We start from the raw sequence: 15,679 nt of genomic DNA, 5'->3' as shown, positions 1-15,679 counted from the left end.
TTTTCTCACGTGTTGGCGTAATTCTATAAAAAAATAAAATACTGTGCATTAAATATTATGCAACGGATCCTCACTGTCGTTCATGTCTCTCTTATAAATTTTGTAGACGACGAGGTTCTTCAATCTCTTTTAACAATCCACGAAACCTCTCAAATCTATCACAGACTGAAGAAAAGCACTTGCTCCTCAAACCAATTCAATTCCTTCTTCCCCGCTGCGGAGGTATGTTTTACCTAAATTTGCTCCTTTTCATTGTCGTTTCAATACAAAAAATGTAATATGCATACCGTTTTTGCTGGAATGTTTGAATTCGTTAGTGTTTCCATGCCCTAATTTAGTCTTTTTATATAATTGGTCGTTGGAAGGGCTTGATATTTTTCACTAATTTTCTCAACCTTGCTTTCATCACTGTATTTTTTAAAACTCCGTTGCTCGGTTAACATTCAAACGATCGAAGCATCTTTTCCTAAAATTCGAGCTAAATCTGCTAAGTTGCTTGGTTCAATGACTTGTGTTTGCCAAATTTATTAAGTGTTGGGTTAATCTGCTAAAATAAGATTTTGAAGGTAACCTTGAATGCGATTGTAAATGCATAAGGGCCCACTGTAAGTCCACAAAAGAGGGATTTCTATGAAAAATATACGATGGAATTTAATGACTGTTGCTAATATGCTGCCAGATTTTTTGTTGTAAAGCACGCGTCGGCCATCAATTGCTGTGACTATGTTGCTCTCTTTTATTTAGGTTACTCATTTGACTGAAAGATGAGTGGAACTCCTAATAGAAGGCCTCATGAAGATGGGGGCAATGGCAGCGGCATTGCTGGTGGTAATGTCAATCACAGTCACGCTTCTGTTTTAAAGAATCCACATGATGACCAGGGAACATATTCTGGTGTAGGTGGGAAGGTTGTTGCACCTAAGATTGCACCGCGTAACAATGAGTCTCGTGATGCAGATCGGAGATCGCCGTTGCTTCCTAATATGTTACCCAGGGTGCCAACACCAAATGATTCACGCTTGGATCATGTAGGTTCAGAGAGCAGGATGGAGTTCACGGATTCAAAAGACAGCATCAAAGAGGTTAAAGTCGAGAATAGCAACATGAAGTCTGTATCCAGGGATTTGCCACAGACTGCCAAATCTGATAAACATGATGGCAGATGTGATGATAGTAAAGAATCAAAACATGAAAGAGACACATATTCTGAACCTAAGGGCAATCAGAAGCTAGATAAGGATGGTTGTAGAGGATCCAACAGCCAGTTGAATTTGAAAGATGTGAAAGAACAACACCGACTGAAACAATATCCTGATGTCCCAGGAGGAAATGCCGAAACCGGGAAAACATCGCGAGGTAGCTTGCATGGCCCAACAGATGCTGGTAATGAAGTTTTGCATGTTGATGATAAGGACTTTACTCAAGCTCGTGAAGCAGTTGGGGAGAACAAGGTCGATAAAAAAGTTGATGACAAGCTAAAAGACAAAGATAGAAAGCGTAAAGAAGTGAAGCACAGGGATTTGGGGGAAAGAGAAAAAGAAAGAAGTGATCGCCAGAACACCTTGCAGCATGATAATAACATTAATGAGAACAAAGATATGGGAAAGGAGGAAAGAGAGTATGAGAGGGGGGGAATTGAAAAGAAAGAGCCAGAAAAGGAAAAAGATAATGTGAAGGAGTTTTGGAATGGATCAGAAAAAGAGGCTCCTCAGAATGAGAAGGTTCCTGGAAAATTTAGTAAACAGGAAAACTTCTCTTTAGAACTGAAGAAGAAAGATCATGACAATTGGAAAAATGTTGACCGGGAGGCAAGAGACAAAAAGAAGGAAAGGGATGTTGATTTAGAATCAGATAGACCCGATAAACGCATTAGGTATCATGAAAATGAACTAGAAGACAGTATGCAAGTTGAAGGAGGCCCTGAACGAGAAAGAGAACATTGTGGGGTTCAGCAGAGAAAAATAATGCTGCTGCCAAGAGGTAGTCCTCAATTGGGGAATCATGATTCACGTTTTAGATCTGGTGCCAATGATAATGAAGGGTATGATTTTATTATCTTTCCCTTTTCACTATGACAGCTTTTAATTCCGAGTGCATTTGTGGCATGGAGGTGGGACCTTTTTAGCCCTTTGAGAAACCATCCCCAACCCTTTGAGAAAGGGAGCTTTTTAGCCCTTTTCACTATGACAGCTTTTAGATCTGTAAACCATCACCAACCCCTCAAGTTCATTTTTTCCCCATAAATGGATGTTACCTTTACACTTTTCATTTATTGACTATTTCAAATATGCTTATCACAAATGCTAACAGTTACTAAACATAAAATATTTAAGATGATGGGGAGATGCGAAGGTAAAAATGGGGATAAAATGAAGTCCAGAGTTGGTTTGAATGAATAACTAGAGCTGTATGGACTTGGTGCCAAAATTGAAGCCAATCAATATTGGTTGGTGTTGTTTGGAGGAAGCCCTAATATTTAATAGACTAGCGTGTCAAAAAATTACTCCTAGATCTGTGCCAATTTGTCAATTCTTCTCCATTATTTGATACAAGCAGCTTTGTAAAATTGTAGAGTTGATACCATGGGAATAAACCTATACAATTATCAAAATTTAAGATCATGTAGACACCAAACCTTATATGTAAGAGAACTGTTGCACCGAACCTATAAATGAACTATTCACTGTGCAAATATTGCGAAATGATTAATAGGTTAGTGTAAGAGTTCTATCGTAGTTCTCACAAGAATACGTTTTTGTGAGAACCATACCCTGAATTTGTATATATACTATGATAGTCATGCTAACATATACTACAATTGATTTAATTTTATGTGCATGGGCGGGGGAACAATATTAGGGGTGTGGTGTGGGGGCACAAATTTTGTATCATGAAAAAGCATTTATGTCTGCACTAAATGGCCAGTGTTCAGTTTTAGTAACACTTTTAAACAATTCCCTCCTTTTTTCCATTTAATGATTTATGACCAGCAATCTTAACCCAATTCTAGTTAAACAAAAACATTTCCCAATCCCGAAGAAAGTAAAATAGGCTTGGCAGTTCCCTTGACAGAAATTTCATTGAACTCTCTTTCTCTCTCTATCAAAAACTATCTTCTTCTCAGCGGTAACATATGTTCCGATAAGTAGATTTAAACTTCTTTGCCTAAATTAGATTAATTTCGTATTTTTTGCAGTTTGTATGAAATCGGCCTCTTAGAATTTGTGTACTAATTAATGCTTATGCACTTTTGTCGAGATACGCATTTTCTTAAATGGAGGCGAGAGACTTAATGGTAATGTATTTTTAAAATTCAATGCTCCCCACTGTTGCCAAGTCACTGGAGAGAGATATGATTGTAAGAATTGTTTGTTAGATAAGTGAGATAAAAGATAAGATACTCATCGGTAAAATGAGAGAACAATTTGTAGTTACCTTCCAATTAACAAAGAATTTTGTGCTCCCAATTGCCTTCTCGTGAGGGAACTCTTGGATAGAATTAATCCGCATTCAACCAGCTAAAGAAATATTCAAGATGAAATTAATGTACCAGGAAGCCTTCATATACATTGCTTTGTTACCAAAGTTCGTGTGCCACACTATAGAACATTATTTGGTTACTTGTAGACCCCCCAACTCCGCAACCACCTAAATACGACAACTTGAACTTCATCTTCATTAATTAAAATGATATTAACCCCTTCCCGTAGAAGAGACAGATTTACTATAGGATTCACGTCTCTTTTTCATTCCTTCCATCCCTGCCCTGGTTGTGCAGGTGATTCCATGTAATTCTGCGCATCATAATTTTCTGTGGTATGATTAAGCATGAGTAATTGAGTAACATGGTGATTTATTTACTTGCTTATCATGAGTTCCTTTGTTTGTTGTATCCTGTATCTACAGTTTAATGATGTGTGCACTTACTACTTGATTTTCTTGTTTCACTTCTCTTGCAGAGATGTTCCTAACTCTTCTCTGTTATGTTTGTTTGTTTTGACCTTTCTGCAGGTCACAAGGTAATGCTCGAATTGGACTGGATGATTGTAACCTTCCATTTGCATAATTAACTTGGATTTCTGGTTTGCTTTTCATTTCTCTTAGAGGAGTACTTCATGATTAACATGGCCATGAGAAGTACCTGATCAAAGCATTTAGCAGTAGGGCTAAATTTTCTTGAACTTTGCTTCAATGAATACTATAATGCAGCGAATTCATGGTATCTTAAATAGCCGGAGTTCCTACATAATATTCTGGGTTTCCTCTGGCTATTTGCTTTTTTCTCCCATAGTTTCTGATACTACCTAGGGCATCGAACATACCATGCTGCACTCTTTGTGATTTTATATGAGATTTCCTGATACATCATAGTGTTTATCTTGAATCCATGATGTCCATTTGCAGGTAAAACTGGTGTGTCCCGTGTTGTTTATAGAATTGGTGAGTGCATGCAAGAACTCATAAAATTGTGGAAGGAATATGAATCATTGCAAGCTGATAAAGCATGTGATGGCGCTCAAAATGGCCTAACTTTAGAAATTTGCATACCAGCAGAACATGTTGCTGCTACTAATCGGCAAGTAAGATGATTATATGTTTTCCTGATGCTCATACTTCTTATGTGGCCCCAGTCACTGATTGAACTTTATAGATTCCACTTGTATTTCTGAATCTCCTATCTATAGGTAATTCATACTTTTGCATCCTGAGATGTTCATGCCTTATTAATTTACCAAGCTTTTGCCCATTTCCAGCATTAAAAACTCATTTCTTTTATATGTCTGGCTCTTTTACACCTTTAAATGAACTACTTTATTATAGCTTAATATTCAAAATAAAAGCAGACTAAATTTTCTCTAGTTCATATTACTATATGCATTACAAAGTACAAACTGTAGTATAAGCATGAGATACATGCTTTAGTAAGTTTGCGAGGCTTCAAAATCAAGGACTTAACTTAATTGTGGGTAGCACTCGGTTTTTATATCTTCAGACCAAAAAATAATAAATGCTTAGTAGCTTAAATTCTGCATCTTGTGCTCCAAATGATGACTAATAAAGGTATTCCCTCCATCCCAGAAAATAGTGTACACATAGCCATTTTAGGGTGTCCCACAAAACAGAGCACACTTCTTAACTTTCCTTCTTGTGACACATTTCTTTTATACTTTACCCTCATTCCTGTGCAGGTGAAATGTGGTCAGCTTTGGGGGACTGATGTGTATACGGTGGACTCTGATTTGGTGGCTGGTATGCTCAGTGTCATATATTGCAGCTTTCTCTTTCTGTTCTTACTTTTTGGTTGGATTTCAGCTTCTTTATGTTGCACAATCAAGAGGTACTTGATGCTACTTCGACTAACATTAAACACTCTCGTTTAGTTCTGATGCATACAGGATATTGTCGCCCAACAGCTTCTCCCCCTTCATCTACTACTCAGGAGTTAAGGGCTACTATCACAGTGCTGCCACCACAAGATAGTATGTTCAATATATAACCAGTCATAAATTATTCATGCTCTTTAAGCAGATGTTTCCATAAGTCCTGACTTTTGATAGTTAAATGTAGTGCATGTCAATGTAAAACGTTCTTTCACACTGGGTCAATAGAAATATCAGTACGAGGAAAAGAGGGTAGGAGAGAGAATGCCTGCTCATAACATAGTTTGCCTGGACTATAGCACTTGTGGCTAGTGAATTGTCGGCTAACCTCTTGATGCTTCCATTACCTCAATTTACATAACTTTATCTACTAGGAGTCTAGGAGTATTATTATTATTGTTGTTATTATTATTATTGTTGTTATTATTATTATTATTATTATTATTATTATTATTATTATTATTATTATTATCATCATCTGTTGTTATACCCGAAGTATATTCACAGGCAAATGTGAGTAGTTGGACCTTAGTATTTTGTGTAACTGTTGAAGTAGTATACATAATATTGAGTAGTGGAGTATATGTTTCTCTATTGCTTTACATGTATGTTTTCCTTTCCATGTTAGACTTCATTACCGAAGAACAGAACCCAGCTATAGTCACTAATTGGTCTGTACCTTTTCCATTAAAAAGTTGATGCTTTGCTAAGTAGTATCTTTCTAGGAAAGCATTACATCCATTTCTCTGTGGGTTCTACGCTTTGTGATAATTGACTCTATTTCATTAAATCTGCCAGGTTATATTTCTTCACTGAGGAATAATGTCCGTTCCCGTGCATGGGGTGCAGCCATTGGTTGCAGTTATCGTGTTGAGCGATGTTGCTTTGTAAAGGTTGTTAGACTTGCTATGTATTTTCATGTTTGCCTTTGCTCTCTCTCTCTCTCTCACACACAGCTATTTACTACTCCCTCCGTCCTAGAGAAACATTAATCACTTTTTATGGCATGAGTAAAAAATTGTAGGTAATGAGTGGTTAGTGGAGAAAGTTAGTGGTGGGCCATGGTTGGTGATATTGTGAATAAGTTGGTAAAGTAAGGGTAAAAGATAAAAGGTTTGTAGTGGGTTAGAGCCCAAAAATGGAAAATGAATGCTGTTGTGAGGCATACCAAAATGGAAAGAAATTCACGACGCTTTGGGACAGAGAGAGTATTAACTCATTTACTTATATTGATCTGGTTTCTTTATCAGAAAGAAGATGTGATTGTTGATCTTAAACCTTGTCTTACGCAATCATCAACTGTGGAGCCTACTTGTATTCCAGTTACTTTGGAGCGCAAAATGACTACTAGAGCTGCAGCTTCGGTAATTGCATCGTGATGTTCTATCTACTCTATCATATCCAAGCACACACATCTTTTGTTATTGATAAGGAATACGTTACCTTCTCTGTCCTGTGAATAGCTTAACCTAACACCCACTCCCTCAATAAATAAAAACATAAAGTAAATAAGTTTACATCTGTTTTTCCAGAATGCATTACGCCAACAAAAGTTTGTCCGTGAAGTAACAACTCTATTCAACTTCTGCATGGAGCCTTGGTATGTTATGCGCTCTTCAACTGTACTATTTGAACTCTTATACGGGTTTTCGCATTAAATTTTTTTTATGACCATCATTATTAGTCCCGTTTAATTAGCATTATCTTTATGAATGACTGGATATGTGGATTGTGCAAATATATTCTACCTCGGCTAGTTAAGTTAAGGTTAAACTCCATCAAATTCTATATTGCTTTTTCGTGTAACAATTATTTGTCATAAATCCTGGTCATGATATTCTGAAGTGATCACTGTTTTTGTTATTATCAACAATGATCCTGGTGAAGTATCTAATAAGCTAAAAAAGGGATGGTATACCAATTGCTGTACTCCTTTTTATTTCTACCTGTGACTTTTCCCTTATTTTTGATTTCTGGTTTATTTAGGCTGAAATACAGCATGAGTGCGGTTGCTGACAAAGGTCCAAAAAAGTCCCACTTTACATCGGCACGCTTAAAGAAGGGAGAAGTGCTATATGTAGAGACTCATTATTGCAGGTATATATTTTGGGTTAAATTTAAATCAAATTATAAGCAGATTTTCTACTTTGTAGTTTGATTTCCTTACCAAGTAGGAGTAGATGATTTTATTATAATAATTCTCAACTCTTTTTGTCATTCATGTGCTATACATGATCATAGAAATAACTCTTGGGGCTGTACAGTATATCATGTTCTCTTCAGTTTACTAGTTGTGGGGGATGAGTATTTTTTATTTTTAATGAGCTATCTATAGGTATGAACTATGCTTTAATCAAGAGAAGGTAGTAAAAACTGGAACAGCATCTGAAACTGGAAGAGCTCAAATTAACAATGCACATTCCATTAATGGTGAACGAAGTGCTGTGGATGGTGAAAACACTGTCGTGGATGTATTCCGATGGTCACGGGTTAAGCGCCCCCTTCCCCAGACAAGTATGCAGAGTATTGGAATTCCATTGCCCCTTGAACATGTAGAGGTAATACATCCATGCATGCTGGTACTTTTCTTAGGACTCATGTCTTTACCTTGTTTCTCAAAAATCACATCCTTGCTACTTTCGATAGAATGCGGGGGGATGAGATCCTTTTGATTTTCAAGTTGGATCTTTTCTAGATTGCATATGCGAAATTCAGTCTTGCCATATTTGGTCAGGATAACATGCTATAATGCTGCTAATTTGTACCTGCTCTCTTAAACTGGCCAGGTTATGGACGATAATATCGAGTGGGACGATATAACATGGACGCAAACTGGTGCTTGGATTGCTGGAAGAGATTACCATATTGCTCGTGCGCATTTTATTCCCCAAAGTTAGACGCGGTGATGTCTATGGATGTGGCAAACAGGCATTCCTGTTTCTTAGGGAATTTATGGAAGGAGAACTAACAAAATACTGAATGTGGTTTGAGACTATGTTACTCTTGTTATTTTAATTCATGCTGTTTGATTCAATGCCCTTCAAGTGTTCAGCTTTATCAAAGCATAAGTTGCATACATGATTGAAGTACTAGTCACTAGTCACATCACTTTTTATAATTTTTAGATTTTAAAGAAAGCCATAAAAGGTCTAATAGTAGTAATATTCTATTATTTCATTTTTATTGCCAGTCATTCTTCTTCTTTCTGACATATAGTGGCTACCATTTTTGTCCTCTGCAATTTTATAATCTCAAATTAAGCCACTTCTTATTATTCAACACTCGACGATTTATTCTTCCACGACATAACCTTGGTAAGGGCAAAAAGTAGTTTTTGAAAATTTTGGAAGAAAGAAAAACAAGCAAAAATTACTTTTGGTAGTGCTTGAGCGCCTTCGCTTTTCCTTATTGTGTTTGCCAATACTAAGGGATTTTGTTGAAAAAAGGTTACTTGGAAGAGAAATTTTTAAGATCTATGAAAGAATAGCACGACAAAGCATTAATGTCATGTCGTGTTTAAAGAAAGACACGCTAATGCAATTGACGTGTTTCATTTAAAATTTGAACACGTCAATATCATTAGCGTGTAAGGCCCGGTCTTCTCTTGAAAACCTTAATAGCATTGGTATATTTCTTTTTATACACGCAAATAATATTGACTTATTTTTCTTTTATAAAAATTAAAAATTTCAATTGGATAACTTTTTTTTTTCTACAATCACGCAAAACGAGAATTCTTTTTTCAAAAGGATGAGATGCGGCTCCATTCGTCCATATCTTATAACCAAATAAGGTAGGAGTACTACTATATAGTTGCATTAGTTGAATTGCAATAAATTGTGATGATTCACGTTGGTGGTGTTTTCTGTTATGAACTTGAATCCTTGAAGTGGATTCTAATTTCCAACTCCAATAAAATAATTATACTTACGGAAATTTAAGAAGCCTTGATAAACTAAGGAAAAGGTAAATATGGCGGTCTATCCTTCCCTGATTTAATGCCACAAAGGATTACAACTATTTATAGAGAAACGTGCAACATGAACTAGCAATACGCCATTAACTATACCACTAATTAGGGATGTCGATCGGGCCAGCCCTATTCGGGTTGCGGGTCAATCGGGTGCGGGCTAATCGGGCTGTGATTTTTTCGGGTTATGAAAGTTCAACCCTAACCCTAAAAGCTCGGGTTTCAGGCTAGCCTAGCGGGCTAATCGGGTTGCTACTGATAAAATTAACATGTGTTCAATCCAATAAATAATGGTGAAAAATAGTTATATTTATAAAATGTAAAATATTTAATTATGATAAATTTGAAATATATGCTTAAACTCAAACATAAACATGATCAAATACTAATATTTGAGATTTATGCAAAATAAAACATAAACATCAAGAAATTTTAAAGCATGTTTTAGAATTTTAAATATATTTTTTAGTGAATTTGAAGTTTTTAATTTATATATCTATTATTATGTTAATAGAAATTTAATATATAATTTATATATTTAATATATAAAATTGATAGTTATTTTTTGGTAATCTATATTATAAAATAACCAATAAAGTGTCGAATTAGAGTCAAACAAATAGAACGATAGAAATTTTATCGGGTTTTCGGGTCTGGCCCTAACGGGTTGCGGGTTAATCGGGTGCGGGCTAATCGGGCTGTAATTTTATCGGGCTACAAATTTTCAGCCCTAACCCTGTAAATTTGGCGGGTTATTCGGGTCGGCCCACAGGTTGCGGGCTACATTGACATCCCTACCACTACTATACCAACTATGGAAACAAAATAATCAACTCTAATTTATGAAATTAAATAACTAACTCTAAACCAAAACATATTGTCTTTAATTTGACTCACACCTTATATAACTATATGTATAATTCTAATATCACACCTTATATCAGAATATAGGACGACCATGAATTTAAAAGCAAATCAAAGAACTTAGCACACAACAACTGTATATGTATAGCACGAAGTAGTGAAACAGAAGAAAATATTACAAAGTTGTCCAAGCACACAAACACACACATTAGTTCATCACTCACTCAGGGCGATTGTCATAATCAATAAATATTGTCTCGTCGTCCCCGGCCTTTATTTCATCAAACCATAACATTCATAATCGGAAAGTGGCAGACACGAATCAGCGGCGGAAGCTCCTGACCGGGCGGGGCGCTTCCTCTTCTTCCCCACGGAGCTTAACAAGCGTGTAGATAGCCGCCCCCGCAACCGCCCCGAGAGTAGGCGCCACCAGATATATCCATATGGACTTGTAGTTCCCTGACGCCACCGCGGGCCCCAGCGTCCTTACCGGATTCATCGACCCGCCGCTGGACGGGCCCGCCACCAGGATGTTAAGCATCACCGTGGCCCCAACCGCTATTCCCGCCAACTCCCCGACCGCGCGGGTGTCGGTGGCGACGGCGGTGACGACGAAGAGGAGGTTGAAGGTGATGAGGAACTCGAGGGCGAAGGCCTGTCCGGTGGCGACGGAGGGGACGGTGACGCCGCCGGAGAGGAAGGGGTGGAAGACGCCCTTGAGGGCGAAGGAGGCGCAGATGGAGGCGGACACCTGGGCGGCGATGTAGGCGGGGACTTGGACCCAGGGGAAGTGGCGGAGGGCGGCGAAGGCGATGGTGAGGGACGGGTTCAGATGTGCACCGGAGATGTGGCCCGTCGACAGGATCACGATCATCACCGCCAGCCCCGCGCACGCTGCGTTCCCGATCAGGCTCTCCACCCCGTTGTACTTCTCGTTCACGATCGGCCCCGCCGTCGCTGCGAATATCAGGATGAATGTGCCTACGAACTCTGCTCCCAGCTGCACAACACAATAAGAACACACATTGTTATCCACTCTACCAAGTTGCTCCTAATGTCTCTTTTCTAAAATTATTGATACTACTCCGTCATTAATTGTTACTACTACATTTTAAGAAATGTAATATCAAGTGCGTTTGAAAATGTTGGTGCTGTTTCCATTTTATTTTGTGCAAGAGAGAAGAACATTTTATTTTGGTCATTAATTGATACTCCCTCCGTCCCACAAAGATAGTCCCACTTTGACCCAACACGGGTTTTAAGAAATGTAATGAAAAGTGAGTTTGAAAAAGTTGGTGGAATGTGGGTTCTACTTTTAAAGTATTAGTTTTATAATAAAATGTGAGTAGGAATGAGTTAGTGGAATATGAGGTCCACTACCAAAAATGGTAAAAGTGAAATGAGACAAACTTTGTAGGGCGGATGGAAATGAAAAAATGAGACAATCTTTGTGGGACGAAGGGAGTACTACTTTTGTGAATTAGTTAAAGGAGACTAAAGTAAAAGAGGGAGAAAAATAGAGATGATGCTTTTATTTTAATAAACATTTTATTTTGAATGGAACAACTTGAATGAAAAACATTTCATTTTTATTAGGACAAATGAAATATTAATTTTATACTAATAAAATATGAATAGGGAATAAGTTAGTGGAATATGAAGTACATTACCAAAAATTGTACATTAAGTGGAGAGAGTAAAGTAAGTGAGGGGAATAAAGTAGAAAAAAAATGTTTCCATTTTAGTAATGTGACATCTTTGTTGGGACAAACCAAAAAGAAAAGTGGTTCATCGATCGACGGAGGGAGTACTAAAAACTAAGAGATTGGAAGGCATGAGAAAATTAGTAAAATGTGGTGTATTTATAAAGTGAAAAACAAGATAAAGAAAAATTTTTAATAAAAAGTTATAGTCCGGACTATAGTCCAAATGCCTGCGGTGGATGGAACCATTCATAGGGGGGACTATAGCTCATGATTGTAGCAATGTTCGGGCTATAGTCAGTCACTATAAATGGTCACCCTAAACCTCACCCCATAGTTGCGGAGGATAGTATGCCACCGTATATGGTCATCCTAAGCCCCACCCTAAACCATGAGTGGGGATTAGGGTGACCATCTACAATAGCATACTATAGCCAAACAATGGTATAGTCCGCCTACTATGAATGCTCTGATGAGTGCTAAAGTAATGAGTTATAGTCCACCCTTGCTTTTGGCTTTGTAATAGAAAAAAACATTGCGGAAAGGAGTATGATGGAAATGTGAAAAGGAAAGGCGTCACATCAATTCGCGAGTAACATAACAGACAGTGATATACATAAGAGTCAAAAAATAGGTGACAGGCTTGTGGCACATCACCATTTAATCAAATAATACCAAAACAAAAAGCATCAATCTGCTTTTTCACCTCTCTCAATTATTCTCAATATATAATTACTCAATTCTCCATATGAAACAAATACATTTACCAACTTCATTAGACAAGATCCAATCCCGATAACTATGTTTTATTAGTCAAAATAAAACCTTGATTAATCCGCAATTAAATAATTGAGGCTTAGCTATAGAATTGGTGGAGCCATTTGTTTCACCATTTATGTGGTAATACTAATGCAGCTGCTCTAGTTCGTTGAAAAAAAAGGTGGGACCCCACACAACAGAAAAAGACGAAAGCAATCACACGAATATCATTGCGTTTAAAAAAATGAAAAAAAATACCTTGCGAGTGAGTGAGATATCAGGCACAGAGAAGTCGGTGAGGCATGTGTGAGGGGCGCCCCAAGTGGGCGCATCAACGGGCAGGCACTTGCACCGAGGCATTGACTTCCGATCGTACGACATCGAGTCCACCCTCAGCGATGGCATCAGCGGCGTCGGCGTCCCCGGCGTCGCCGGTGCAGAGATCGCCGTGTTTCCAGCTTCGTAGTCCCCGCTCATTCTCAAATCTCGATCTCGATCTCGATCTATCTCTTTTTTTTTTTGTTTTTTTTTTAAATAAAAAAAAGTAGCGGAAAACGCGAGGTGAAGATGGATACGGCTACAGTTACATGCTGTGTAGGTTTTTTTAAAGTTGGAGCTACACGAGATGCTGTGTTGTATCCAGATCGATCGCGATCACTACTCACAGATTCAGCATACCAGACTTTTGTTTTTTTGATTTTTTTTTTTTTTTTTTTTTTTTTTTTTTTTTTTTGGAGAGGATGAAGGTTTGATTGAAGAAAGGTGAAGTTACATAATTGGAAGGTTTTTTTAAAGGTGCAGCTACGGAATAGGAGATAACAAATCCAGCTTAATCTGCAACTAGCAAATAAGAGATGGATGCATAGAATTCAGTAGAAATGAATTTTTTTTCTTTTTTTTGGTAAGAGAATTTTGAAGCTAGAAACCTGAAAAACACAAGATTACATACTCGGAAAGGTTTTTATAAAAGTAGGATTAAGGAATTGAAAATCCGAGAAATTGATCCAGGATTAATCGACGAAGAAGATGATGATGATGGTGATGATATGAATAGCTATGAGAGAAAGAGAGAGGAATGAGAAATTTGTTTGAGATGGAGTGAGTGAAGAAGGGAGGGGAAATGCAACTGAATATAACGAGGTAGAAAGCGAGAGGGTGTGTTCGTGGCTTCATTATTAATCATTCACTAATATTTAAATTTGCTCCTTTACATTTCCTTAAAAAACTTTTTGATTATTTATATTAAGTTTGTTATTTTTGGACCTAAATAATATTTTTTTCATCCAAAATTAACATTTTTTTGTTTAACTTAACGGTCGAAAATAATTTAACAAAAAAAAAATAACTTAATTTTAAATCTAATTAGTTAGATTAATCTAATTAATTTAATATTAAAATTTATAAATATTTTTACCTATAATAAAAATTAACTTACAATATATAAAGTATTTGATAAAAATTTAATTAAATTAAAACTTATGAAATATTTACCTATAATAAAAATAAAATTTGTGAAAATTTAATTTAATTTAATTTTTATTATAGGTAAAAAAATATTTAATAAATTTTAATACTCCATCCGTCCCGGAATAGTTGGTTATGGCACGGGTTTTAAGAAATGTAAAGAAAAGTGGGTTGAATAAGTTAGTGGAATATGAGTCCGACTTATATATATTCGTTTTATAATAAAATGTGAGTGGAATAAGTTGGTGGAATGTGGGGCCTACCTACCATTTATGGTAAAATTGAAATAAGACTCTTATTGTGGGACTGATCGAAATGGCAAAACAGGACTCTTGGGACAAATGGAGTATTATTAATTTTTTGAATATTTTATAAATTATAATTCAATTTTAATGTTATTAAATTTGTATTAAACATTTATGATTATTAATATATTTTGATATAAGTGAAAAATATTTTAAAATTTTTAATATTGAATTATTTAGGTTAATCGGTTAGTTGGATTATAATTAAGTCACTAATTTGGTCAAATTATAATTGATCGTTACATTTAACGAAAAAAATGTTAATTTTGACTAAGATATATTGTTTAGGATCAAAAGATAATAAATGTAAAAAGATAATAAATGTAATGTAAAGGACCTAAAAGTTTTTTAGAGTCACTGTATAGGACCAAATTTATATTTTAGTATTAATCATTTAATAAAACAAAACGTCAGGAAATTAAAATAATAAAAAGAAAGTCAATGACCAGCCAAGCTGAATTATTTTATTCTACTTTATGCATTATTACATGTTATCTAGCCTACTGCTTATTCCTAACCCACCTCCCTCCCACCCCCCTCATCAATTTGTCCACCATTTCTATTTTCTTTCACTCTATTTAATTTGTTACATGATTAATTATTCTTTTTTCTCCTTTCAATATTAATTGCTTTCCTCCATTGATTATAGATAGGACCATATACATTATTCAACGAATCATGTTTGTAGTTTATAAAGTCAAACCGCTAACTTATTCATATATGAATGACCTCATAGGCCTTCACTTAACTCGGAGAGAGAAACGAAGGGAAAGAGAAGGATTATCAAACTAATTACTCCTTTTGTCCTATTAGTAATATAAACATTTCTTTTTGATATCAAGTTCACAATGAGAGTAAAGTAACACGGATTAAGTGTGTTGGATTTTTTCGAAAAATAAAATGACTCAGCTATATCCAGACGATCTAAAAAAAGAATACGACCCATTATAATTAGACGATCTAAAAAAGAATACAACCCATCAGGAATAGAGACGTACGAAGTAGTACTAGTTTTTAAAAGGGTTTTTGGCTTTTTAAACCAAAACCTTTCCCCGAATTCTGGTTTTTTCCATGAACTATGAGATTTGTTTTTAAAACCACGAACTTTCCTTTCGCTAGGATTTTCCCGACCCGACCCGAATAGCACATTTCCGACCCGAATAGCATAATTCAAAATGTTAAAGTGGTGTTTTGTTTATTCAAAAGTTGTCATTTGTTATGTAATAATTTATT

General features: G+C 36.2%; 2 protein-coding genes across 4 annotated transcripts; one reads left to right on the top strand and one right to left on the bottom strand.

Moving 5' to 3' along the window:
* Positions 1-71: 71 nt before the first annotated feature.
* On the top strand, positions 72-8,415 carry LOC125216268. Of its 3 annotated transcripts, none has more exons than XM_048117940.1 (13): positions 72-222; positions 745-828; positions 958-2,041; positions 4,012-4,019; positions 4,405-4,580; positions 5,190-5,250; positions 5,382-5,480; positions 6,180-6,274; positions 6,632-6,745; positions 6,914-6,981; positions 7,368-7,478; positions 7,717-7,939; positions 8,168-8,415. In XM_048117940.1, the coding sequence occupies exons 2-13, from the start codon at positions 765-767 to the stop codon at positions 8,276-8,278; spliced, it is 2,214 nt and encodes a 737-aa protein (XP_047973897.1). In that variant the 5' UTR covers positions 72-222; positions 745-764; the 3' UTR covers positions 8,279-8,415. The 3 variants fall into 3 exon arrangements, with proteins under 3 accessions (XP_047973897.1, XP_047973896.1, XP_047973895.1); XM_048117939.1 differs by having other exon boundaries at positions 901-2,041; XM_048117938.1 differs by having other exon boundaries at positions 745-2,041.
* A 1,920-nt stretch (positions 8,416-10,335) lies between these two features.
* Positions 10,336-13,810, bottom strand: LOC125214063 (probable aquaporin NIP5-1). Its single transcript, XM_048114932.1, has 2 exons — positions 12,936-13,810; positions 10,336-11,215 (listed from the first exon to the last, which is right to left on the bottom strand). Exons 1-2 carry the CDS (start codon positions 13,152-13,154, stop codon positions 10,538-10,540), a joined length of 897 nt encoding a protein of 298 aa, XP_047970889.1. The 5' UTR covers positions 13,155-13,810; the 3' UTR covers positions 10,336-10,537.
* Between the last annotated feature and the right edge of the window lie 1,869 nt (positions 13,811-15,679).

The sequence above is a fragment of the Salvia hispanica genome, chromosome 3 (genome assembly GCF_023119035.1).
Source record: "Salvia hispanica cultivar TCC Black 2014 chromosome 3, UniMelb_Shisp_WGS_1.0, whole genome shotgun sequence".
NCBI classification, from domain to species: domain Eukaryota; kingdom Viridiplantae; phylum Streptophyta; class Magnoliopsida; order Lamiales; family Lamiaceae; genus Salvia; species Salvia hispanica.
Note: the sequence above shows the minus strand (reverse complement) of the source record. Positions and strands in the feature narration are given on the sequence as shown.

What these genes read in the sequence shown, in the direction of transcription:
- LOC125214063 (XM_048114932.1), bottom strand. Translation starts at nt 13,154, where the DNA reads ATGAGCGGGGACTACGAAGCTGGAAACACGGCGATCTCTGCACCGGCG. An exon ending in ATATCTCACTCACTCGCAAG is followed by an intron (nt 11,216 to 12,935) that starts GTATTTTTTTTC and finishes TGTGTTGTGCAG; the next exon opens with CTGGGAGCAGAGTTCGTAGG.
- LOC125216268 (XM_048117938.1), top strand. Translation starts at nt 765, where the DNA reads ATGAGTGGAACTCCTAATAGAAGGCCTCATGAAGATGGGGGCAATGGC. An exon ending in GGACTCTGATTTGGTGGCTG is followed by an intron (nt 5,251 to 5,381) that starts GTATGCTCAGTG and finishes ACTCTCGTTTAG; the next exon opens with TTCTGATGCATACAGGATAT. An exon ending in TGCCCCTTGAACATGTAGAG is followed by an intron (nt 7,940 to 8,167) that starts GTAATACATCCA and finishes TAAACTGGCCAG; the next exon opens with GTTATGGACGATAATATCGA.